This window comes from Bidens hawaiensis, unplaced genomic scaffold (assembly GCF_021521415.1).
Source record: "Bidens hawaiensis isolate Kalapana, Puna unplaced genomic scaffold, B.hawaiensis_p1.1 tig00001382_1, whole genome shotgun sequence".
In the NCBI taxonomy this organism is placed as follows: domain Eukaryota; kingdom Viridiplantae; phylum Streptophyta; class Magnoliopsida; order Asterales; family Asteraceae; genus Bidens; species Bidens hawaiensis.
The window spans coordinates 1,424,934-1,451,454 of NW_027491078.1; the positions used below are offsets into that span (position 1 = coordinate 1,424,934).

General features: G+C 34.3%; 2 protein-coding genes, 1 non-coding gene and 1 pseudogene across 4 annotated transcripts; 2 read left to right on the forward strand and 2 right to left on the reverse strand.

Annotated features, from left to right (window-relative positions):
• Window positions 1-4,423: 4,423 nt before the first annotated feature.
• LOC143572697 (ACT domain-containing protein ACR4 pseudogene) lies at window positions 4,424-6,412 on the reverse strand (annotated as a pseudogene). Its single transcript, XR_013142308.1, has 3 exons — window positions 5,658-6,412; window positions 5,416-5,584; window positions 4,424-4,776 (listed from the first exon to the last, which is right to left on the reverse strand). The product of XR_013142308.1 is annotated as an ACT domain-containing protein ACR4 pseudogene (transcript).
• A 767-nt stretch (window positions 6,413-7,179) lies between these two features.
• Window positions 7,180-8,844, reverse strand: LOC143573228 (putative receptor-like protein kinase At5g38990). The gene is made up of 2 exons (XM_077058162.1): window positions 7,833-8,844; window positions 7,180-7,283 (listed from the first exon to the last, which is right to left on the reverse strand). Exons 1-2 carry the CDS (start codon window positions 8,824-8,826, stop codon window positions 7,198-7,200), a joined length of 1,080 nt encoding a protein of 359 aa, XP_076914277.1. The 5' UTR covers window positions 8,827-8,844; the 3' UTR covers window positions 7,180-7,197.
• A 4,110-nt stretch (window positions 8,845-12,954) lies between these two features.
• TRNAR-UCG (transfer RNA arginine (anticodon UCG)) lies at window positions 12,955-13,028 on the forward strand. Its single transcript has one exon. It is a non-coding gene; the product is annotated as a tRNA-Arg (tRNA).
• Window positions 13,029-21,231: 8,203 nt separating this feature from the next.
• On the forward strand, window positions 21,232-23,606 carry LOC143573239 (uncharacterized). Its single transcript, XM_077058173.1, has 3 exons — window positions 21,232-22,089; window positions 22,888-23,210; window positions 23,313-23,606. Exons 1-3 carry the CDS (start codon window positions 21,280-21,282, stop codon window positions 23,419-23,421), a joined length of 1,242 nt encoding a protein of 413 aa, XP_076914288.1. The 5' UTR covers window positions 21,232-21,279; the 3' UTR covers window positions 23,422-23,606.
• Window positions 23,607-26,521: the final 2,915 nt, after the last annotated feature.

The window sequence follows — 26,521 nt, forward strand, 5'->3', positions numbered from 1 at the left end:
TTGGAAAATTGCTTAAAAAATTATTTTTTTTTTTTAATATGTAGCTCAAAAAGTTGCATATTTGTTGCGTGTACGCTATATATGTGTACCTCTTATACGAGTTACATATCTGTAACTCCATGATATACGCATTTAAAAAAAAATAGTCCTTTACATGTTTTACCTTATAAATAAAGGAAATGAAAAAAATAGATAAAAATAATATTGGTTGGTTAATTACAGTCAGTTAGTCTTGAGACTGAATGATGATTTTGTACTGGCTGTAATTAACCAAGACTAACTGACAAATGTTTTGTGTGTAGAATTTGAAGATTGAAGTATGCACAACACACAGAATCGGGCTTTTTTCTGACATCACTCGCATTCTCTGTGAGAATAACCTCGTAGTAACAAGAACTGAGGTGGAAACACTGGGTGACAAAACTGCAAGTACAATCTATGTTCGTGATGTCTCCGGGTATCCAGTAGACTCCAAGATTATTCATTCTATTAGGAAAAAAATCGAGATGTTATGAGTGGGATTTTACAGGGTATGTTTGTTTGTTTGTTTCTTAAGAAAGAGATCGAGCGGACAATTCTAAAGTGAACGACAGCCCTTAAGACTTGAATCAAACTCCTCAAAAATCTCCCGGCGCATACCTCAAAATACTTACTTGAATGAAACCTACTCATGTTTACATTGTTGTCTCATTTTCTGTATACTTTTTCTCAGTAGTGGAGCCACATACACCTTACTGCCCGGTCAATTTTCGGTTTTATATATAACTAATAGGTACAGTTTTAGGTGTAAAGATAATATAAGTTTCATATATTTTAGATGTAATATAATTTTTTATTTGTAGATTTCATGTGCGCGTTAATTGGAGGTGGTAAAATAGGCGGGTTGGTTAATCAGGGTTTTGGTCAGGATCCGGTAAATGGGTAATTGTAGAGATGTTCAAAACGGTTTGGGACTAGGAACCGGAACCGGTTCCTAACCGGTTCCTATATTCAAAACCCCCTTTGAAACCGGTTCTAGGCTCGAACCGGTTAGGGAACCGAACCGGTTCTCCCACCCTCGGACCCCTAACCTATGGAACCGGTTCTTACCGGTTCCTAAACCGGTTCCTGCACTGTAACCGGTAACAACCGGTTACAGTGTAAAAAAAAATTTTTTTTTTCGTTTTTCGTTTACGATTTGGATTCTAAACTACGATTCGTATTTGTATAGCATGAAAAATAAACAAAACAATTAACATAAAATTCATTTTATTTACTTTAAGAAGTTCAAAAAAAAAAGGTTACATGTTTTAAAATCTTCAAAAACAAACTAACAAAACATTAAACTTATAAATATAAAGTTGTGACATATTGTTTCTAGAAAAGCCTTCTTGTTCGTCGTAATTATTGAGCGGCGACTTCTTCCTCGGAATTACTTGTAGAAATGCCTTCTTGTTCGTCGTGCACTCGAACATCAAGTGGTGTTTCATCTTCGAGAGTGGTTAAGTGTTGAATACGATCGATTGAGTCCAAGTGATCCTTTAAGCAAATGCACATCTCCACCGACTCCGAATTTAGTCTTGTTCTTCTCACCGATATTACCCTGCCACTAAGAGAAAAAGCGGATTCCGAAGCTACCGTAGAAGCTTGGACGGTTAGTAAATCACGGGCCATGGTGGCAAGAATCGGAAACTCGGTTTCCTTTACCTTCCACCAAGCCAAAACATCAAAAGTGCCATATTCCTCTTCGGATAAACCGGTAGAGTAATCATTTGCACTATACCTTCCTAGTTCGCTTGAAGGGGTGTTACCCCTTTGTTTTTTAGCCGTTACGTTGCGAACGGTGTTCATAAGGCTAATCATGGGATCTCGTACTCTAGTAGCACTTGAACTTGATGAAGACCCCCCCGGCATAGGCATGTGTATGTTTGACCCATATTTATTTAAATAAAAGTCATACATAAATTTAAAATTCAAGTTAAAATAATTTTTTGCCTCTGTTGAAAAGTTTGGGTCAATTTCATGCATATCTAAGGCTGAAAAAATTTCGTCTATCACACATTCAACCCCCGTAACATTTAACATTGGGTTTAAAGCGGCGGCGCAAGTAAAAACCGGTGGCAATTCAAGAAAGTATTTTTTTAATTTAAACTTCATTGGTAATATGATGTTTGAAAACATTGGACTTTTATTTTCAAATTCTTTAAGATTGTTAACCATTAAAAATAACTCCGAAAGAACCAAGGGACTTGTCGGATAATACGTTCCCGATAGTTTCGTAGTTGATGTTTTAAAAACTTCAAGAAAAGTCGATAAGTCATTGATAATTTCCCATTTCTCATTTGAAAAGGGGATTGCCAAATCATTCTCGGCAAGACTAGAATGAAACATTTGTAAAGTTTCTCTTTGTTCCAAAGCACTTTGAAACATTATGCAAGTGGAATTCCATCGATGAGGTACATCCCAATTAGCTCCCAAAGCTTTTCTTCCCGTATCTTTACAAAATTTTCTATAATCCATTTGTCTTTTTTTACTTTTCTTAAAAACTTCATGTATCATTAGTCTAAAATCGTTTATAACCGATGTAACCTCATCCGAAGCAAGTCCGTCTTGCACGATTAAATTAATGATATGTGCAACACACCTTGAGTGAAAAAATACACCATTGCAAATCGGCGTATATTTTAATTTTAATTTATCAACCGCCGATGTATTATTCGACGCGTTATCAAATGCCATTGAAAATATTTTATTTTCTAGTTTATAAGTTTTTATAACATAATCTAAAATTTCAAACAAATTATCTCCCGTATGTGGATACTCAAAGAGTTCGAAAGCAATGGTGCGTTTCATCATTTCCCACGATGACGGGTCTACCCAATGAGCGGTGACACAAAGATAAGATTCGGGTAGACCATGTGGAGCCGACCAAACATCACTAGTTAAGTTTATTCCCGTATTTATATTTTCAAAATATGCAATTAGTACCTCTTTGGCCTTCTTCCACAATTTTAAACAATAACGTTTAAGAGTATGACGACTTACGTGAGTGTATTGTGGTTGAAGCGTATCTCGAATCATGGCGGTTAAGCGAGGGTTGTCGAAGTGGCTAAACGGCAAAGCTTCTTGAATCACAAACTTCGCCATACGATCTTGAACTCGATCAATTTGGTATGTAAATATTCCGCCTTCACTATCCATTTGCGTTTGTGGCGAATCGACGTTCTTTTTCAACGCCTTGCAATACGGTTTTTCTATGTGTTTCTTCAAATTTGAATTCGAAAGTGGGTTTAAATAAACCCCACAAAACTTGCACCGAGCCTTCAATGAATGGTCACTCAATTCAACCAAATCCCAATTGCACCAAATCTCTTGATTACGATTATGAGGTACAATACGAACAAAACTTGGTTCGGCGTTGGAACCTTGACCAACCGATGATTGTGAGACAGCCATAACAACAAATATGAATATAGCAGAAGAGAACTCAAAACGTTGTAATAGCGTTTTTTGGTATTTTTTTTGCGTTCGGGTTTGCGTTTTGAGTGTTGTGATGAACCCATGACACCAAATACCTATTTATACTAGTAGTGGGGTGCTTGGCGGCTATTTTTTACCCCAACGGTCAAAAAACTGCCAAAAAAAACGATTTCCAACGGCTATACTCGATCCAACGGCTAGAACCGGTTCCTAACCGGTTCCGGTTCGGTTCCGGTTCCTACCCGCCCCCACTCAGAAATGCAAGAACCGGTCACGGATCATCGGGTTGAATCAGATAGGGTCCGGTTCCTACAAAAATCGGGTAGGAACCGGTTCGGGTCCGGTTCGGTTCCACCGGTTCCGGTTCCGGAACCGGTTTTTTTGATCATCTCTAGGTAATTGGTCGATTTGGGCAGGTCAGTTTCTTAAAAAGTTGAAAAGTCATTTTGGACTGCCTCTCCTTCTAAACCTCTGGCCTCATTTGGGTGGTTGTGGCGATGACATGTGGTTAATGGGTGATGCTCTTCAATGGACGTATTGAAGAACACCCGTTAGCCACCCGCCTGGACCCATTTTGACGCGCTCTTTTCAAGATTTTGTTATGATGTCCAATTTGAGCCGTTCTTTAGTTTAGACATGCCTAGAAGGACCCAAAAGGTAAAAGAAATTTTGATCTAACCTACCCGTTAATGATAGCACGGGTTGTGATAGCGAGGACATTAATGGAACAAAGAATCTTGAACTTAAAATAGTCATTAACACGTTAAAATCTGAAATAAATAACGATTAATTAATTGTGCCCAGCTTATCCTTTACTGAAATATAGCATCACTAAGATGCTTAATATGTTATGTGCAGAAACAATTTGGATTACAGTTAACTAAGTTACTCGAAATGTTACATATATGCATCATATATTCCTAAACTACACATAAGACTATTTACTTGCAGCATTGTCATAGGTCTAATCTGAAACAAAAGACACCTGATGTTCAGAGAATCTCAACCAACTGAAAAACGTTTTCAAAACATCCTTAAACGAAGACCGAGTGGAATATTTCTCAACATCTTGATATGAACCTTTACGGTTGCCTTTTACTTGAAGTATATTCTGCCCGATTTCCTTCCTGACATAATCGATAATCTTGGGATCTACAGGATATCCCAGGTTATCATCCAAGTAAAAGGAAAACACAGCTTTGTCACCTGTCGTTGACACCTCAGCTCGTGTGATATTTAGACTGTTCTCGCACATGATGCGAGTCACATCAGATAATAACCCAACTCTGTCTTTTGTGCGTATCTCTATCTTCAAACCTTGTATCGCGAGTACAATCTATGTTAGCTCATAAAATTACATCTGGAAAAAAGATGATGATAATAATAATAATAATAATAATAATAATAATAATGATAATAATAATAATAATAATAATAATAATAATAATAATAATTTTAAAAGTTACATATGGTTTTATTTCATGTGGTTCCACAAATAACCCTTTTAGTCCACTAGTTAAAATTTGACTTTCTAGTCCAATAGTTTCATTTTCGTGTCAATTAAAGTTCAGCCTACTAACCCCATCTAAACTTTCTGCTATCTTATTAATGTCACTTAAAAATAAAATATATTAATGCCATAGGTACAATCTCTTGTGCAAAGTTACATGTTTTTTAAAAAATAAAAACAATAAAAGGTAATATATTCTGCCTAATAGATTGTACCTATGTTATTACTATGCTTTACTTTTAAGTTGTTCCCAAAGATTTTATTATTTTGATTAAATAACACAAATAATCTAAGAATGTTTTGGTCTTTTAATAAAAAGTTTAACAGAAAATTTGAATGGGCTAGTGTGCTGAACTTTAATTGATACGAAAATGTAACTCATGAAACTCGTAGACTATAAAAGACAAATTCAAACTAATAGACTAAAAGAGTTAGTTGGGTCAAACCACATAAACTTAAACCGTATTTAACTCTATAATAATAATAATAATAATAATATATCATTCTTACCGCGGAAACTCGTCTCTCTATTGCTGCTTCAAGATATTGGATCACTTTCTGTCTCTCTTCATCCGATTTGAAGGTTGATCCATCAATATGTCTGATCCAAAGATCCTACATATAAGTTCAAGAATCTTATTAAGCTTCTAGACCTTTATAAAACAATAATAATAACAATATAACTAACCATTTTATATGCTTCGGCCGCATCAGCATTAAATTTTCCATGAAAAACAGAATACCCGAGGTCTGTCAATGTACAAATCGTATCAAACAAAGCCTTGGGCGTATGCCTGCACAATATACTGATTACTGAGTAATTATTATTATCATTTCGGCTAACAACATCCAGTTTATATCTTCTTTTATCGTTTAATGTCGATTCAGGCTCATAATATTTATCAGCAAACATTATTTGGTGAAGCTTTCTGTCGATCCATGTGCACCCGTTAGAGTCAATAATCATTGGTTCCTTGTTATCATGACCTCCTTGAAGAACAATCCGCAGGATTTTCTTAATTTGTAAAAGCTTATCGGGTTTGATAATGGAGGATTTAGTTTGTTTGTCACTGACATGCATCAATGCTGCCAGCCTGCCTTTGTGAGTCCATATTTCAGCAGTCACCACATTACACTGCAGATCACCTATTATAGCAGTTAGTTCTGAAATTAGCCCGGGTCGGTCGTTTCCTATTAACTCGAGTGTTGTGTGGCCAGATGGGATTGGTCTATCGTCCCACTTTCGTCCCATGGGTGACGTGGCGCTTGAATACACTTCAAGTACCTGTAAATCTTACATCAGAATGATTAATTAAATGTGTTTGATGTAAAATAATAAAAGACAGATCACCTTTTGTATGTTTTGTTTTTTGACTTCATCTGTGACTTTTTTCCCTTCGTGATCGATAACATGGAAAACTGTAGGACCAAGAATGTGATCAAATTAAATGCTACGAATAACATTAACGACAGAATAAAAATGTTATACCATCCATAAACCAGGATCCACCATTAGTCCTGGAATATTGAATAACTTTGAGATCAAAATCAGTCAGAACCTGAAGTAGTTCTAATAATACTCCCAGTGTGCTAGTACCATTAACCTGCATAACAAAGAAAACGCGCGCTATAAGTTACGAAACAATATATTTATGAAAAACCTTGATTAGAGGAGACAACAAGTTGTGATAGTTTCTTATCATTCACATACTATCAAGTACCTCTATGACAGTAGCATTCTCGGACGATTCATTATCAAAAACAACACTGACAAAAAGAATTGAATATATTTAGATGACTTTAACATATGCAACAATAATGGAAGAATATTTATACAAAAGTTTGGTACCTGGGTTGGTTTATTCTCCGGGCCAGTTTGTCTAACTCAGAAATGCCATTAGATATATCAGAAATGTTGTTAATGTCAGAAGGAACATCTAAACCGCTTAAGTTAATCGATGATTTAGACCTTCGATGTCTCCTCACAGTGGTGGTGGTGGTGGTGGTGGTGGTGGTGTTTGACTCCGAGTCAGGATCCTGTACAAAATTTTTCGATCACTATATACATAATGCAATATGCAGAAATGAATGTGGACCGAGGAGGTGATAGGGAAGACATACATATTTGGTGGAGTCACTTTTACCAGACCCTGTCTCAACTGCGCGTCTGTAGAGATCAGGAGAGTGAAATTGTAATAAAAATATAATAAGTTACAAATTCAGGACACTTAGAAAGGGAATATTGTGGGATGTTGAATACAAGGATACCTAAGTGAGTCTGCATCTGAGTTTGAATAAGAACTTGACTTGTCCACTGATAGAAAACACAAAATCAAAATTAATGAAGTCAACATATCTACACATCTATACAAACACAATGCTAATAGTGTACACTGGCTGGTCTGTCACATCATATGGGTCGTATGACGTCAAATCAACTCTGCATACTAAAGCATGTCACATCATACACGTCGTATGATGATACGAAAAATGGTCATACGAGTAGTATAACTTTGTTGGTTACCAATTAGTCATTTATTTGTTAATCAAAAACATCATACGGGTCTTTAAATTTTCCACTCGATCCATATGGCCATTTACACCTTGTCATACACCCATATGACCTTTTCCCCATGTAATATGGCATGTATGATAAGGAAAAAAAATTGTGATAAGGGCCATACGACTTTGTCGGTGGTCAAATGCGTCATTTATGCTCATAAAGCCACTTCCTCCCTACTACACATGGCCTTTTTCCCAAGTCATACAACCCGTATAACACGTCAGTGGTGTTTGTTTAGCTCTTAAGATAACCAATATATATCTAAAATAGAACAAATTAATGTTGTTCATTGATTCTCACCTTGACCAAAGTATATCCTTATAAACTCATCACCTTCATCTGGAGAAGAAGAATATGTGGCATATTGTGATTTCAAAGCATCTTCCAGTCTGGCCACCACTGCCTCCATGATAGGTCGCTTATCGGGTCGTTCTTGTAGACATTGCAGAACAATATCCTCAAAAATAAGTAAACCATCATTAGCAATTTTCCCACTGAGACCACGATCCATGATCCGATGTGAAGCTCGTTCTCTGATACACTGTCGTGCCCATGGCACGAACCGCTTTGGCCGACCTTGCACCACAAAATCAGATGATCGCCGACCACAAAACACTTCCAGCAACACCACACCAAACGCATACACATCCGTCTTTGTTGATAATTCTCGCGTTTTATAATAATGAGGATCCATATACCCTCTAGTGCCTTTCGCGCTAGCAATAATCGGAGTATCAGGCTGCATGCCTATACACCTTTTACACAAACCGAAATCTGATATTCTAGGCTCCAAATTCTCGTCCAGTAAAATATTAGAGCTTTTTATATCACGGTGAATGATTATCTGATTGATTCCAGTTCCTGTGTGAAGGTACTCCAGCCCACGACCGACACCTATGCAAATCTTCAGCCTTCGCTCCCAGCTCAAAACCGACAAACCTCCAGTCTTCTTATAAATATGATCAGCTAGCATTCCATTAGCCATGTGCTCGTAAACTATTATCACTTCATTCGCGTCTTGATCATCGCAATATCCAATGAGAGAGATGAGGTGTGCGTGCCTGAACGCTGACAGTAGCCTCAACTCTGTCTGAAACTCGTTTCTACCTTGTTTAGACTCGTAATCCTTGCGTTTTACCGCAACGAACGTCCCAGAAGCAGTTTTGGCTCGGTAGACATTTCCAAACGAGCCTTTTCCGATTATTAAGTTACTAGAGAAGTTGTTGGTGGCAGTTTTGATATCGGAGAGTGAGAACTGGTGACACAAAGCCTCGGGCCCCAATGGTGGAAGCATTTCATAGGTTTTTTGATTGAGAAAGTAAAGACAGACATCATAGATGACTGCAATACTTAAGGTTTGTTGGTCAGGTAGCTTGTACAGCAAGTAATTGACAAAATGGTTTAAGGTGGTTCAGATTGAAGTTGTCAAGCATTGACTGAAACTACATGGAAAAGAGAAAGAAATTGAAATGAAAATTGGTGGTAAATTTGTAACAGGTGGATTTGAAAATTTGTTGAATTTAATATAGGATAGACAAGTACTAGCAATGTATAAAATATTTAAGGAAGATAGAGGCATGAATATTACACCATTGACCATTGTTGGTTTATAAATTACAAGTTGTAGTTGTGGTAGTTGGATTACAAATTAGTTGGTGGCAATATTCTTGTTCCTGATGAATTAGGCGATGGGGTGTCTTCGGGGATCCCTAATCGGTAGTCGTGGCCGAGCGAGTATATTGTCGCCACCATTGCTAGTACCCGCTGAATTAACATTTCCGGGTATTGGAAGCCGAGGAAATATGGATTGAAAGTTGTACAACGGCATGAAAGCCTTGAAATTAAAATTTAAAAAAAAAAAAAAAATAATGCAAAATCAAACTTTTACCCTTTTTATGCATATATCACATTTTATTTTCCATACAATTCTCTTTGTTTCTAATCATTTAATTGAATATCACACACTAATGGCTAGAATACCAGTAAGAGTTTGGTCGACCGTTGACGAAGAATCGGTCTTTGCAACAGCTTTAATGTTGTCGGATACCAAATAGGGGATTTTTGATGAAAATTTAAGAATTTTAATATTTTTTTGGTGTGGTAAATCGTGAGAACACCAAATTAAATGAGGGATTTGAAACCCAATATTCAACAACTATACAACCGCACGCTTGATGGAGGAACAGATGCTTAAGCAATTGCCGAGGCCCTTCATGAGTACGGAGTGCGGGCACCGCCATAGAAATGGATTTAACTACTTGGTACCATGGAACGTTTTAAAAACTCATCCAGTCATTTAACTGGTGAGACGTGATGATCCAGGCACAGCTCTTCGGATGTTGATAATTAAATATTTTTTTTCTAATTTAGTACTTTATTTTATGTTTTACTTAGTATAGTATTTAATTATATGTTTTAATGAATCCAGTATTAATGAAAGTTTAAAAAATATTTACGGTACTTGTTGTGGGTCAAAATCTAGGCCCAAGATCCTGAGGGGTCAACTTTCATCCAGGATTTCTAACAAATTTGGTATCCTGAATAATATATATTAGGTTGATTATGCTTGCAGGTTACTCTTTTAATAATAGTTTAACGTCTAGAAGGCTATGTCTCACATAAAACTCAGAGTCTCGGTCGATATACACGTGAAGGATCAATGACGAACTCTACAACGGTCATAAGATGGAGCTTGTTTAGGTGCCAGATTTATCTCATAATGTTATGGGTCAATTTTATGATCCATGAACCCTGATCAGACTCCCACCCGGGACCCTAATTTCAACTTTCTCTAGTATCCTGAGTACTGATGATAATTAACCATTTATTTCAATATTGGTTTTGACTTACTCTTGAAAATGACCGTTGGTGATTTAATTCGCATTAAAGGCTCGCTAACGATTGAAGAAAACGTGTAGATTGGGTCCATAACGGCTAGGAATGATGACCAGTTAAATAGTTACTTATACTGTTTGACTAGTTTCTACAGATAAATGTTGTGGAATTAGTCTTTGCCTAAGACTCGCTAACTAGATGAAAGAGTTCGTGTGAAGAGTAAGCCCAATGGTTATGAGTGTTGCCCAAGGAAAAGACTGAGATATTCGGGATGTTAATTAGATTATTTTTCTATATTTTGATGTCGAGATGGTGAATATGACATGTCCAATTAACACACAACACTTGCATTCTCTGCACTTTAGTTCTTCACCGTAATCAGTTCTCGAGTTGTACTTCTTTTTATTTTTATTAATAATATTTCTAAGGCAGGTGATATTTATCATCTCCTGGGGTTTTATGCCGGAGATCCCCAAGGATCAAGGGCTTTCTTCGTAATATCCTATTTCGTTTACCATTATACATTACAAGTTCTTTACACGTTATTGAAAAGAACACTACCTCACTTTCGTATTTGATCACGAAATTAACTTGTCAATTTTTTTACCAAAACAATACTTAAAAGAAGTGACACCACCAAAAAAGAGGTTTTCAGGTAGTTCATGGTAGTTTATGAAAAAAATAAAGTGACAGTTAGGGGTGAGCATAAACCGGATAAAACTCGTGAAACCCGAACTGATCAGACCCAGTTATATTACAATAGGGTCGGTTTTCGGCTCCTGAGAATACCATTAACCAGGTCCCAGTCGGGCATTAAGGGTAAGACTCGTTTTCTTCTATAGGGGTGTGCATAAACCTAGTAAGGCGCCCCTTCCCCTACAATCATTAATAAAGTATATTGAGATGGTTAAACATGAAATATTCATCTTATAAAAATCGTCCATGAAATTTAATCACAATTGTCACTTTCATCCAAATATGTAAAATAGCATAAATTTCTATGGCTTAACATTAAAAAATAACGGAGTTAGTGAAATGGATGAAAATAACAAGATTTGGAAACCTTAACGATCCAAATATAAAAAAAATAACGTTTTTGTTTTAAAATTGAATAACTAATCAAACATCAGGGATGAAAATGGCACTTTAATTTTTATTTATATATTAATAATTCAAAAAGAAGAAGCCACATTTATTACTAAATTTATAACACCTATATATAAGTACAACAAAACGTTAAAATTATTATTGTCAACATAACTCCTCACGCGTTTGTTTGTGTGAAACAGAAAATGAAGTCATTTTGTCGAAGCATGAAATGAATCTGACCTGATCCATGACGATGTTTCCACGGATTTTCGAGATGAAACGAACCACGTCTTGATTTTCTTCTCCGGTTGCTTGAGACCTGCAATGATTTTTCGGGGGTGTGGATGTGACTGCTAAGAAATCTCAAAGATCTCTTGTTTACAGACACAAAAAAGTGGTGGTGGCTCTTATTGAGCATGACCCCCTAATAAGGAGGTGGAGACCTCCTTATATAGAGAGCCTCATGGCCACCATCATGGTACCCTAATGGGCCTAGCCCAGTTAGGGTTACCTCCACAAAACCCCCTCAGGCCAATAACATTGTATTAGTCCATGTAATAAAATAAGCTAAACATAATAAATTTAGGGTCGTAAAACCGGGTTTAGTACCATACCCCTACAAGCCCCCCAAGTCCAGCGTTGCTCCTGGGCGCGCAAGCGTCTAGGTGGAGCGCTGGACTTTATGAGGATTCCCAACCTTTATGAGGACTTTATGAGGATTCCCAACCTTTATGAGGACCCTAAATTTATTATGTTTGGCTTATTTTATTACATGGACTAATACAATGTTATTGGCCTGAGGGGGTTTTGTGAAGGTAACCCTAACTGGGCTAGGCCCATTAGGGTACCATGATGGTGGCCATGAGGCTCTCTATATAAGGAGGTCTCCACCTCCTTATTAGGGGGTCATGCTCAATAAGAGCCACCACCACTTTTTTGTGTCTGTAAACAAGAGATCTTTGAGATTTCTTAGCAGTCACCTCCACACCCCCGAAAAACCATTGCAGGTCTCAAGCAACCGGAGAAGAAAATCAAGACGTGGTTCGTTTCATCTCGAAAATCCGTGGAAACATCGTCATGGATCAGGTCAGATTCATTTCATGCTTCGACACATTTTGTTGTTTACATAAATGCCATAACATAAGATTTTGATTGTTATTTTATGACATCATAAGAATATAAAATGGAAAACTCATCAGCGTTGAATATTCGAGTATTTTCATGATAACTTCTTAGTCGTGATTTATCAATATTCTACGTATAATAGTTTCTAATAAGTGTATACAAAATAAACTAATTTAAGTCATCTTTTAAATTACGAATAGACTACAGTCTACAGGTAACAGTTATAAACAAACTATTATATTAAAAGTTATCTAAAGTTGTTTTTAACGTTCATAAGTTATTTTATTAATTCCAAGTTTCCAATATTAATTTAGTGTTATTATTGTGCATATACGTAAATAAAGATGTAAGAAAGGAATCATTGACAACAAGTGACCGCATAGCGCAGTGGATTAGCGCGTCTGACTTCGGATCAGAAGGTCGTGGGTTCGACTCCCACTGTGGTCGATTTTATAATATTTAAATTTTGGATCATTGTTTTGTTGAATCTTTTAATTTCACTTTCTACCACAAAGTTACAATATGCGTTCGAGCTCTATGTCGAAAGCTCACACTTATTGATGTTTGACAAACTCGGTATATTCCACATAAACATATTTTTATTTTAATAATTTAATGTATATTTATTATAACTATAACTTACCTCTCATAAAATTATAATATTTTATATGTAATAATATTTATATAAGTTATAAACATTAGAATCGTTTGAAACTTTCGAACATGTGATTAGATTTCAATAAAGTTATGTACTTATGTAGACAAAATTATGCTTCAATAATAACAAACATTAGAATGTTCGAAGTGAGGGTAGAGCCGAGTTGGGCCCAAGGTTGTGTAGGCTCGAGTTCATGTTTTGCTCGTTTCAAGCTCTATTATTTAAATTTGAGCTCACTAGAGAGTAGTTTTTAACATCAGGTTCAATTTCAATATGTATTTATTTATTATTTTAAATATTTGCAATTATTTTTATTATTAATAATATATAGTTTTTTTTGTTTTTATAATAATGTTTACATTTAATAATAACTAATGTGGAAACATATGCTTAATATATATATAATAGATATATATACATAGTTAAGGCTCGCTAGCCTACTTTAGCTCGATAAGTAAAGGTCGGCCTCGTTTTTACTAAACAAGGTTATTTTAGGTTTGGCTCATGTCCGTTCAAGCTCGGCTTGATTTGAGCTTTTAACCGGCCTATCTCAAGTAAATCATGAGTTGTTTTACTCATGTGTTGGCATGTTTATACCCCTGGTTAGAAGAGACAAGATGCTGCTGAATTCAACACACGTCTAAATATTTAAGGCAACAGGTTATTAAAATTGGCAAAGCAGGTATTAGTGGCTACTGATTCTTGTATCTTTTAGAGACCGGTTTTGAGATTTGAGAAGTGTCTTATACTTGTATAACGTCTTAGAATATATGTTAAATGATGTAATGTTTGAGTCTATGGTGTGTATTTTAACTTAATATAGTTAACTATCCTCTGATATCTAAAGGACTATTAGTGTATGATGGTTTAAAATGCCTGTTACTTCTGTTTAACAAATTGACAATTTTTGTAGTGACTTCCATTCATTCTATTCATCTATCTATCAAAGTATATATTTGGTTTAATCAATATCAATTGAAAAATAAAAATAATAAAAAAATAAAAAAACATGATCAAGTATTATATACATCATGATGTGGACGTGGGCTTATGTGGGCTTGGCCCCTCCTTTATATATGAACGGCTAACCATTTGATGAAAAGAAACTTACCCGTATATTAACTTGACTGTTGGAGTGTTCCTGGAGCTTTCGGTCTCAAGACATCTTCTTACGATTTTCAACATCATGTTTGAAGTTTGAACCCGGAAAATGGTAGATTCAATTTCAATCCAGCAAGACATGATTCACAAATCAAGATACATAACGCAAGTACATAACATATATAATCTCGACATCTTATCAAATACATTATTCTCTTTTGGTTTTTTAAGAAAGTACTTTTGAGTTCTATAGATAAAACAAGATTGTGACTTATATGATGTATAAAACAGTTTTAACATGCATGTTACTTATGTTTTAACTAACTTTATAAGTTCTTAATTTATGATATATATGTACTCAAATTTATTGAAAGCTACATATATAAACTAATGTAACATACAAAAATGAAAATTTTATAACAAATTTAGAAAGTAAAGAAACCTCACATGGTACTAGTGGAGGGACCATTGGACCAAACACTTTGTTAGTCCTAATGGATGAGAATTGAAGATGGTGCATTGGTGCTGTTGTGGGAAGCCCCACTTAGTCAAAATAGTGGGTGAGGCTTTTACTTTTCATGTTGAAAATCCCATCCAATCTCCTTCGATATAAAACAACATTAATTACTTCATTTAATAATAAAATATGTATAAGATTATGTCATAAGTCAAATGTGTATGACTAGTATGTAAAAGAAACCGTTTCACTATTTTTATAAGTTGATTTATACTTTTACATTACTAAATAAACTGATAAAGCTGTGAATCAACTTTATTATAAAAGTTATGAAACAACTTACTTATTACCTTTCTCACATGTGTTTGACTTGTTGGTTCACATCTGATAATGATTGTTTACAACTTATATTACTAGGTTTAGTGGAAATGGATATGATTGTTATGTTCACTACCAAGAGCATCTTCATCGGTGATGAGTTGGAAGGCCAATCTAGAATTGAGGAGTGGAGATAGGCGGGTGGGTTTGATGTGACAGAGAAGTGAGAAACGCTAAATCAGTCTACACGAATATTTAACAATGTAAAATGTGAGAGGGAGCGAGAGATGGATAGTTGTTTGTTGCCAGGGCCGGCTCAACACTATCGAAGGCCTAAAACTAACTAAAATGTTGAGACCTTTTTTTTCTTTTCTTTATACGTATAGAGCTAGCGAGTACACATTAATTATAGAATATAAATGATATACAGTGATAATGGAAATGAAGTCATTCTCCTTAGCTAGTAGCCCATCAATGAGTTACTAATTTTAAAAGAATTTTACTTTTAAAATCTCATGATATATATTTCCAATATAAGATGAAGGCCCTATAAAATCGGAGGCTTAAAGCCATGACCTTATTTAGCTTACTCACGAAACGGCCCTGTTTGTTGCGGGACCACGTTGAGAAGAGAGCCGCGACTTTCCATGGATAGCGATGGAGTAGGTCTGATTGTAAAAGAATATTGCCATTCAAATTTAATAACTTGGATATATACTTTTGCATAAATCATAATAATTTGTTATAATATTATTAAGAAAGTATTTATTTAAACTTTTTTATTTCACAAAATAAGGGTCCTTAAATTAGGATATGGATGTGAGAACAAACGAATAATTGAAATGATCAAATCTACCATTACTCTTCTGTTTGTTGTTAACTTAGACATTAAGAATTCTTTTAATATATAAAGTAAATATTTTACTTTTTTTAAACACATAGGTCTATATATAAATAATAAACTCATTGATTAGGAAAAGAACAAATATGGTGGGTATATAATTGTATTATTTGTAATTTTATATTTGTTATAAAACTATATTGCATACCCGATCTCATTCCGATCTCATTCTGTCATGTATTTGTTACATAACAAAAAAAAACATATATTGTTTATTATATATACATTTTAAAGATTACATAATATTATATATATATATATATATGGGAGATTTCAAATGAGAACCTCCTTGAGTTTTAAGAACTCGAAAGAACTCAGTGTAACGATTTTTTTTTTCGAATTTTTTTTTACACATGCGTAATATATGTAGGTTACATACACGTAAAAAAATTACATAATTTTTTACGCACCGAGTCGACTTTTTACACATGTATAACGGACGTAAAAGTTAGTGTAATCAGTTACATATTTATTCTCTCTCATACTTTGACTTTTTTGCCAGATTTAATCTCAACCACATATTCCAATTCATTTAATTAAATGTGTGACCTAGAATGAGAGTTCTTAAGTTCTTACAACTCAACATGATTCTCAAAATATTCTTCCCCTATATATATATATATATATATATATATATATATATATATGTTTAATGCATGTAAACATGTTCGGATTATCAATTAATATCACACCCATTTCAAGCCCACGAAAATTTTTGAAACTAGGCTCATACCCGATATCATATAGTCATACCTATATACCAGTTTCAAATATTTTAGGTTTCAAATTTCCTTATCAAGATTAAATACATTACTCATATGGTATTCACTCGATGATCTGCCTATATAATATCGCATAACGAGTGTTATATTATATAAAAATATTGTACCATATATCTACCTATTCTAATAAAGTAAAATAAATATGGACATTTGTCATGTTTTGGTTAATTCTCACAATTTTTCCTTCCAAAACTAATATACCCTAATATATGTAATAAATCAATAATTATACACTTTTCTTTTACACTATATTTATATAATATCTATATATTTTTATAAATATAAATATTAACCTACTATTTTACTATATATTCCAAAATACTTGGTAAATTCCAAAAACCAACAACAAATCATGTTTCTCAAATGAAAATTGTTTCGAGTTTTTTGTGGAAGTTAAATTTGATTTTATGGGTCAAAAGTTTGTAAATAGATTGTTTGGTACAAGTTCACTACATTTAGGTCAAAATTTATTACGGGTCAAAAATGAAAATTTTGAGAATGCAAAATAGATTTATCGTCAAATTTATTATGGGTTCAAAGTGTTGACTTTAAAATGTCAAAAGTATGAAAGTTAGAATTTTAAACATGATTCGGGTTTCAAGTTTATTTATAAAGGCATTTTTTGAAGTAATCAAAAGGTTCGGGATTTGACAAATTGACTATTTTTCCCTCAACTATTAAAATTTAAGAAAATTTTGAGAACACTTTCGACATGCCACCCCCATGCCCATCAATACTTATAACTTTTATCAAATTTGAAATATTTATGTCAACATTAATTTTTCCTTCAATGGTGATTAGAACGTTGTATGGGAAGCATGTCATGCAAAACTATGCTCAAATGAAACAAAATGTTCACAAAATTGAATGGGTTAACATGTTATTTTTTATGTTGTTATTATGACAAAGTCAAGAAGCCCTCTGAAACTTATCGAAATCTTTTTTATGGTGTAGCTCAGAAAAACATAGTTCTTGATGAACATCCATTACTACAACTTAATATCCTACTTTCCTTTAATTTGTGGTAAATTGATAAATATATCAATAAAGGTAACGCCTCTTTTGTATTTAGGCTAACTACTATCGTATGAGAAGTCTTATTCTCGAAATTGGTTCATAACCAAAATTCTTTCAATTATACATATATGACACCGAGAATGAATTTTTCAATAGAAAGAAGCATTATCGGGTACGATTTTGCACGGGCATTTTTTATTAAGTTCATTAAAAAAATCATTTTGTGATATAAATAAAATCAATTTGTGTACACATTGTATAGATACAAGCATAGATGTAATATATTTTTTTTTCATATACGCTATGTAATTATCTGTTTTAATTATAATTTTATAATTTGAATTATCTTGTGTGCGACACGGGCTTTAAAACTAGTTGTTTTATACTATATAATAAAGTACCGTATAATACCATAATAAAATATATTCTATAAATACAAATATACACTATCATACTATTATACAAATTATGACAATATCTTAGGTATTTTTGAAATTAGATTAAGTAAGATTATAGACTATAAATTAGGTTAAGATTATAGACTGTATATGTTATACGAAATATAATTATTTTTTTAAATGAGGCCACTTACCCACTCAATCATCTTCATTTCCTATTAAAAAACATATATAAAAAAAAAAACTTATCATAGTAAGAACTAAGAAACCCAGTGTCATACTAATTTTCCAAATTAGATCAACACACGGCTATGCCACCAAGGTCCTCAACTAATTCACCAAACCACACCCATATGCCAATGATGGCGGTGATGGTGGAACATGGACCCCACAATATAAAAACCAACTGGGCCCACAGAAAACACAAATCATAAATTATTACATAAATAACTAAACAAACAAACTTAAATAATCAATAAACATTAAAAAAATAAAATCCCCAATCCCCATTGACAGGTGATGAGTTGGTCACATTCCACTTCTCTGACTGCCTCTCTGTTTTAATTAAAACAGATTCACCTTTTCCGGTCACTTTTCCGGCCACCTTTTCTCTTCTCCGGCGACCAGATTCCGGCCAAAATACACCTTCTACGGTCAATTCCGGCGAAACCCACATCAGATTCTTGGTTTTAAGGTAAACCCATTTCGGAATCATCGTTTAATTTCTGGGTTTTTGAAATTATTTAAATACGAATAAATATGAAGGATTTCCGATTGAAAGACTGTTTTTTTCAGTGTAATTAATGCTTCTTTTTTGGTTCTGTATCTGTCTACACGTGGGTAATAAATGCACTGGAAAGTTAGTTTCTTGAGTTCTGGTTTATAATTGGGTTTTAAGTTTTAATTTTTAACGATCTATTGATATGCAAGAATCAAAGGTTGTGTGAATTGTTCCGTGAAATTCGGATCTGTGATGTGGGTTTGATTTGGTTGAATTTGATTCACAGGTTCTGAGGTTAGTTATGATTATGAACCCGTGTTCTCGGGACTCGGGACCTGAAACTATTGTAAATAACCGGGTCTGATGGGTTCGGGTTTTGCGGGTCTTTCCCGGTTTATGTAAAGAGAAAATGGTCAGACCCGCGAAACACGACCCGGCACGTTTAATTGTGTTCTTACGACCCTGTTGTAAATAACCGGGTCCAAGCGGTTTGGGTCTTGCTGGTCTTACCGGTTTATGTAAAGAGAAAATGGTCAGACCTGCGAGGCGAGGCCTGAACTGGGCCCGCTTAGATTAGGACCTGGTTACCGAACCGACCCTGTTGTAAATTACTGGGTCTGATCGGTTCGGGTCTCACGGGTCTTACCTAATTTATGTAAAAAGAAAATGGTCTTACCTGATTTATGACTTGGACTTGTTTAATGGTATTCTTAGGGCCGGTAACGGTCCCTGTTGTAAATAACCGGGTCGGGTCTCGAGGGTCTTACTCGGTTTATGCTTTTTGTGTTGCAAAAGTGTGAATTTGTTTGGATCTGGTTAGAATTTAATTGCTCTAGGGTTTGATAATGAATATTAATGATTTAATGATGATAATGATAATATTGGTGATGAGAGTGTGAAATTTTGTTTGTTTTCAGGCAGAAACCCTATTAAACAAATGTGTAATTTGATCTACTGACAAAAAAGAAGGTTGTAATGGAACAAAATTGAGGAATATAAAAAGGTGATTTAGGTGTTCTATGCTAGTGGAATTACTCTTGAAACAAGTTTAGTGGAGGTTTTATTTTAATATAACTTTTTAACTTTTTCTGTGTTGTCTTTACTCTTTTGTGTTTTGACTATTATCTGTCATTTGTTATTCTTTGGATCTGTTGTCTTGTTATGAATCTTTTAAGCTTTTGTTTTTGGTTGCATATGGTATTGCTGACAGCCTTTAGTTCTATTTTTATTTGACTTATGTGCAAGCTGTTGACTGTTGAAAATGGCTAGTTACTATATATAGTTTTGTCTTTTGAGTCACAGCATGTTGTTTCCAATTTGTTGTTTCGCATATAGACAGTTTTGTGGTCACTTTTTTCCGAACTTCATTTCGTTTCGTGTTAGACTACATGTAGTGGGGTGGCGCCCCAAGCTATCTTACCGTTCTCATCTGGTGAAACCGCCAGACCAGAATGACATGGGCGCCAAGGCCAGTGAGCCCCTTTGGGCGCTACCCAGCCAACGAGCGCGAGGTCGCTTGAGCATGGGGTCCACCTTTAATTCACTAATCACATGCATTCAGTTGTTTTTTATTTTATTTTATTATTTTTTATTTAATATATTAGTTAAACCATTACACTCGGTGAAAAATAAAAAAGTGAGTAATGACGTGTAAATCACTTTTTCACTTTTTAGTTAAACTACTACACATGGTCTTAGGGAAAGCTTCAGTTTTCGGTCCTCACACCTTGTTTGAAATGCAGCATTCATGATTTCATGCATGGCGTCATGTGATAGACAAGGCTTTTGATTTTTGTCGCTCGTTTTTTAGTTTGACATGTTAGACTTTTAGTCTAGTTTTTCTTTCTCTCAACTTGGACTTTATTTTTTGGATCTATTATAGTAGTGCTACTAATGTCATAGTTTCATCTTTTACTATTGGTTTATGAGTTTTCAGCTTTTTTTTTTTTTTATGCAATAAGTAATATGTTTATTGAACAAAAGGATCCAATTACAATAGAGAAGTGGGTAAGCGGGCAATAAGCTGCACCGCCACCCCCTTAAATAACAGGATTTCTTGTCCTTTGTTTGAGATGCAGCATTCATACATGGCGTCGTGTGATAGACAAGGCTTTTGACTTTTGTCGTCCGTCTTTTAGTTTTAACATGTTACAATAGTTTTTTTGTCTCAGCTTGAACTTTGTTTTTCGGATCTATTATAGTAGTGCTACTAATGTCATATTGTCAACATGTTACAATATTTTTTTCATCCTATTTGTTCTCTTTAAAAGGTGAACTGTTATTTGTCATTAACTTGATATGAATCCAACAAGAGTGATTTTGACACAGATGAACTGACGGAAGCCATGAAAGAGAGTCCTAGAAGATACACAAACCCTTTTTTATCCGACGAAGAAAATGAAAAACTCAACTTATGGACTCAAGAACTTGATGATTCAAATATTCACGATGATAATACGATAAATCCTTTACAACCATCAGAGTTTTGTGAGAAAGAAACCGAACTTTTCACAGATAAGAACGTTCTTGAATGTGAGTTTCCCGAGCTGTTAATATGCTACAAAGAGGACGCGTTTCATGTTAAGGATATTTGTGTTGATGAGAATAGTAATGAGATGCTGAATCCTGAACAGTTGAAGTTTTCAACCACGGAAGATTATTATTTGGAATCGAATGTGAAAGTTGATATCGGTTTGCCTGTTCTGGAACCTTCTAATCTTGATGAAGTTACTGAAACGAAATCTGATGCGTTTTGTGGGACCCGAGAAGTTGATGCTGAGTTACATCTAGACGGGCCAATTAACGATCATAATAATACGTGCAACATAAGTATTGAAACAGTGACTCCAGCTCAAGATTTACAGGATTCAGTACCGGATCACAAAGATAGTAATGACGGAAATGGAAATTCCAAATCTGCCCCTGACGGGTTTATGGTTTCTTCAGAGGCTGTTATTGTTTCTAAAGCTACAGATGATAATGTTTCAGATATGTTACTGCAGTCTGATGAAGAAAAGATTAGTTCGAGTGATGATTTATTGGATAATGTTATTACAGAGAAAGCGGTTTCTAATAGCGGGCCCACATTGGTACAAGATCGGGTTCTTCCTTCGCTTCAGTCTCTCCTTGAGTCCATTGATCAACAGGCTTGTCAGGTTAGTATAGTTTTAAGTTTTAACTACTAGATGTAGTTTTGATACATTGACTTATTAATGAGTTGACTTTCTCGTTTTTTACTCGATCCATGTACTAAAAGTTTACTCATTTTGACACAAATTTGTTAATCAACCTGTCCATTTTGCCACTCCTGTTTCCTACCAATGTGGTTGCAAATGGAAAAAATAATGGATTTTACCGCATGGTTAGGCTTGTAAACGAATAGAACGAAAACAAGCGGTGCAGGTTCGTGTTAGTTTGTTTTAACTGAACAAACGAATGAACACGAACACAAACACTTAACATATTTTTTCTTGTTCACTAAGAAAATGAATATGCGCGTTTTCATTCGTTAATATTCTAAACGAAAAGTTCACAAACATAAATGAACGAATATAAACGTTCACAATTAAAAGTAAACGTGAATATTGAACCTAGTCTAAGGCACAATTATTCTTACGTCCAACATTTTAAAAGTTAATAAAGTGTTCTAAAAATGAAAAATAAATTGATTTCAATGTAATATTGTTAATACATAGTTTTGATATACGAACGAACGTAAACGTGAATATCATGTTTGTTTGTTTATTTAAATGAACAAAAGGCTGCACTCATGTTCGCTTGTTTATTAAATCAACGAAGATATAGAACTTCCAGCTAAGCAGTTCACCGAACGTTTGGTTCATTTACAGGCCTATGCAAAAGCATACGCATGTGTAGTTTGCATATTACAACACAAAACTAAAAACCTAACTGGTATCACAAGTTTGGGTCCATTATAATTTTCCTAATTGCAGAATCCACTAGAAGAAATCTCAAAAAGCCCCGATGAGGGTGAAAACAATACTTTGAATCTCAACAAAACCGAACCTGCAACTAGCATTGAGAATCTTGAACGGGTTACTGAGGTTTCAATAGAGCCAAATGGTGCACCTAAGGTCCAGGATACGGGTTCAGACAATGTTGCAACGGTTAACCGTGGTGAATTAGAGTCAAGTTTCTCTGTTGCAGGTCATGCTCCAGAACACATAACTTATTCCGGGCCAATGGTGTTTTCTGGAAACACTTCTCTTCGCTCAGAGAGCAGCACAACTAGCACTCGGTCCTTTGCATTTCCTATGTAACAATACCAAACTCAAAACAATTGCATATTTATTTTATTTTATTTGTTTGTAGAATTTAACGACGTTTTTTTTTTTTTTTTTTTTGTGATGAAATGTAGATTGCAGAATGAGTGGAACAGTAGTCCGGTAAGAATGGCTAAAGCGGACAGGAGACGTTTACAGAAGCATCGAGGATGGAAGCATGGGCTGTTATGCTGTAGATTCTGAATTCATGCATTCTTTATGTTATAGGATGTTGGTTTTTTTTATACATGCAAATTAAAATTTATTGTTTTCAGGTTGCGATTGAGGTTGAAATTGGGTGTTTTGTGTTTGGTTTTTTTGACTTCGTTTAGCGTGTTGTTTGTTATTAGTAGTTAGAGTTTTGATTAGCTTTATATACTTAACTAGTTTGAGACGAGAAACATTGTTTTTATCTGCGTTACATGTAGTGTATAATATAATATTATTTTTAATGTAGTAGAGAGATTTGAAACACAAAAAGGTAGTCAATGCAAATGTTTGTTTTTCTTTGTAAGATTTCTATACAAACACTAAGAAGTTACTAATAAACTTACCCTGGTCCATGATTCTTCTCACTCTTTCATTGTCAATAGAAATATAATGTAACACCTTGAACTTTGATGTGATGTAATAATAAAGAATATAAAATATACTGTGTATACGTATAAATATAAATATAATTATGTTAGAATAAACTCGTTTTTTACCAATTAATTTGGTTTACCCAAATCATAAGTATAAGTTGCTTGAATTAATGAGTTTGTATTACATTTATTAAGTTATGCATCATCTTTTATAACAAAACGATCGTTCGCTTGTAAATTGCAGTCCTTTCTTAGAAGAACTCGTTATGTTTGTTAATTGTTTTGGATATTTATAACAATAATCCACAAAATGTAATGCTAATTTTAGTAAAATGATTCATATGCAATACTTGATTATCATTATTTTTTTAAGGAGTGATTATAATATAAAAGAATATATTAGATGAGGCAAGAGGTACATCACATCCACCTTTCTGTCTTCATCTCTAAAGTAGACCAGACAAAGCTTGCATTCTGGTAGATGGATGTGAAATATGCATAGTGACTAGTAAGTGAAACTATTTTTGTTCATATTCAACTTCAGATTTTCATTGCATATTTTCACATGTATACCTTTTATGCAAATGGCCCAAAAGTCCAAACTTTATATTTTTGGAATTTTGCAACTATATGGAAAGGTAATTTATGGTTAGCTTCATCAAGACTCCATTAAAAATTAATTCAATATTAACGATAATTCAGAGTAATTTCACCGACGAACAAATGCTTGATGATCAGTCGGGAATAAACGTTTGGTCTAACTTCCAATACTAGGTTAATTATAAGCATATATAGGATATGTTACCAATTCCTTTTCGGGTTGTGAGGTTTGTTTCTTTTAGGCATGTTTGGTTGGCTAGTTGATTAAGTAAAGTATGTGATGAACTTTTGTAACACTTGTAACAAAATTTCAGAAATTTGGTGGTATGATAGAGATGTATGTTTAAATATGATAACACATAATGGTCCTCTCATCATATATGATAATAATCTGACCAAAATGGTGTTATCAATTGTAGCCTCCTGTCTCTCAAAACCTCTATTCAATGTGGATTCCATGCACCGCTTTTTTCGTCCTCTTTTACCAAAATAGTTTGTAGATTAATGCATGCTAAACGTATCGTTCTTATGATTAGATCTTTCGACTAGCATATACAAACAAAAAATGTTTGATAATGTCATAACTCATAAGGCCTAATTTGAGGACTGATTTGGATATATAAATATATCTATAATCTATTCACTTTATGTTATATATTGCATCTCTCCACTTTGTGCTTTTGTGTATCCTCTCTATCACTCACACACACACACACACTGATTACACACAGTTAGTAAGAATCATGTCTATTTCACTTGATATATTGAGACATGATTCCTAACAGAACCCACAAAAGAACATCTATATATCTCATCCCACATGCTACATTATTGGTACTAAGGTTGGAGAAGATGATTGCCATGATGATAATGTTGTTGTGTGTTAGGGTTTCAGTTTTGATGACAACTAATGCTGGTCATCATATACAAGCTTTCCATGAGTTAGGTAAATTCTAACCTTCAAACCCCCACCCCCCCCCCCCCCTTTTTTTTAATACTCTCATGTTACTTGCATAGTGATGATATATGTTTACATGTTATGTAGGTTATGACCAAAAGGCTCTTTCTCTTGGCTTTTCAAGAAAGTTGATGCTAAACAAGATGGTAACTTTGTAATTAATTCTTAATTAATGGATTAATTTGTCATTTGCTTTCAAACCAAATTAATGAAATTGGGAAAAGATTCAAATTCTAAAATTTGGATAAGTGTGTGTGTTTTTTTTATATTTATAAAGTTTAAATTTGGAATTATGTATTGATTAGGGTGAAGGGTATGAAGATCAAGAGTTGGTGTTTTACAATAACAAAAAGAAAGCTCTCTATGTAGGTGAAACTTGGAAGAGAGGGGAAGATCATGTTATGGTACTTGAAACACAAGGATCCGACCCGACTCAATTCACTAGCATGGATTATTCGCACATGAGAACACGACGCCTTATCCATAACAGCTCTTCTACGAAATCCAACAAGTTGCCATGATTCTTAGTTTCTTATAGTACAAACTTACATGTAATGTTCTTATGTTTTGTTCTTTGTTTTTCATTTTTAACATGTTAGGCTCTTTTTATGTTAGTGTTTACCTAATATCATTGCATTTTAGATGGGAAATATATATGTTAGAAACTACTTGTCCATTTGTTTTATCATAGGACTACTATTTTGAGAAACGTGAAGATAAAAGTTAACTAATTTAACTTGGGATAAAACCCTTCCCAATCGCAAATAATATATAAAAGAAAAGGCGACTCAATCACGTACACATCCATCAGATTCGTCAGTCAATGAAACGCTATAAGGGCGTATAGCATTTTTAAACACCCATATGAAGGTATGGAGTGTTACCATCATGATGTTGTCCTAACGAGCGTATATGGTACCATTGGCTTCTTCTATACATACCATAGTATGAGCATAATAGGTTTCGAATACAATTAAACCTTTGAACCACTTCCTAGCCCCTAAAAGTGGTTTGTGCTTGTATTTACGTGTATATTACCAATTTGGCAATATGATGTGTCCTAGACTCCTATCAATAATAGCGATGCTGCTCGTCAAAGATCATGATAGTGGATAGAGCCTCTATGAGGGCATTATGCATCATCAGTCATGTGGTGTAACGT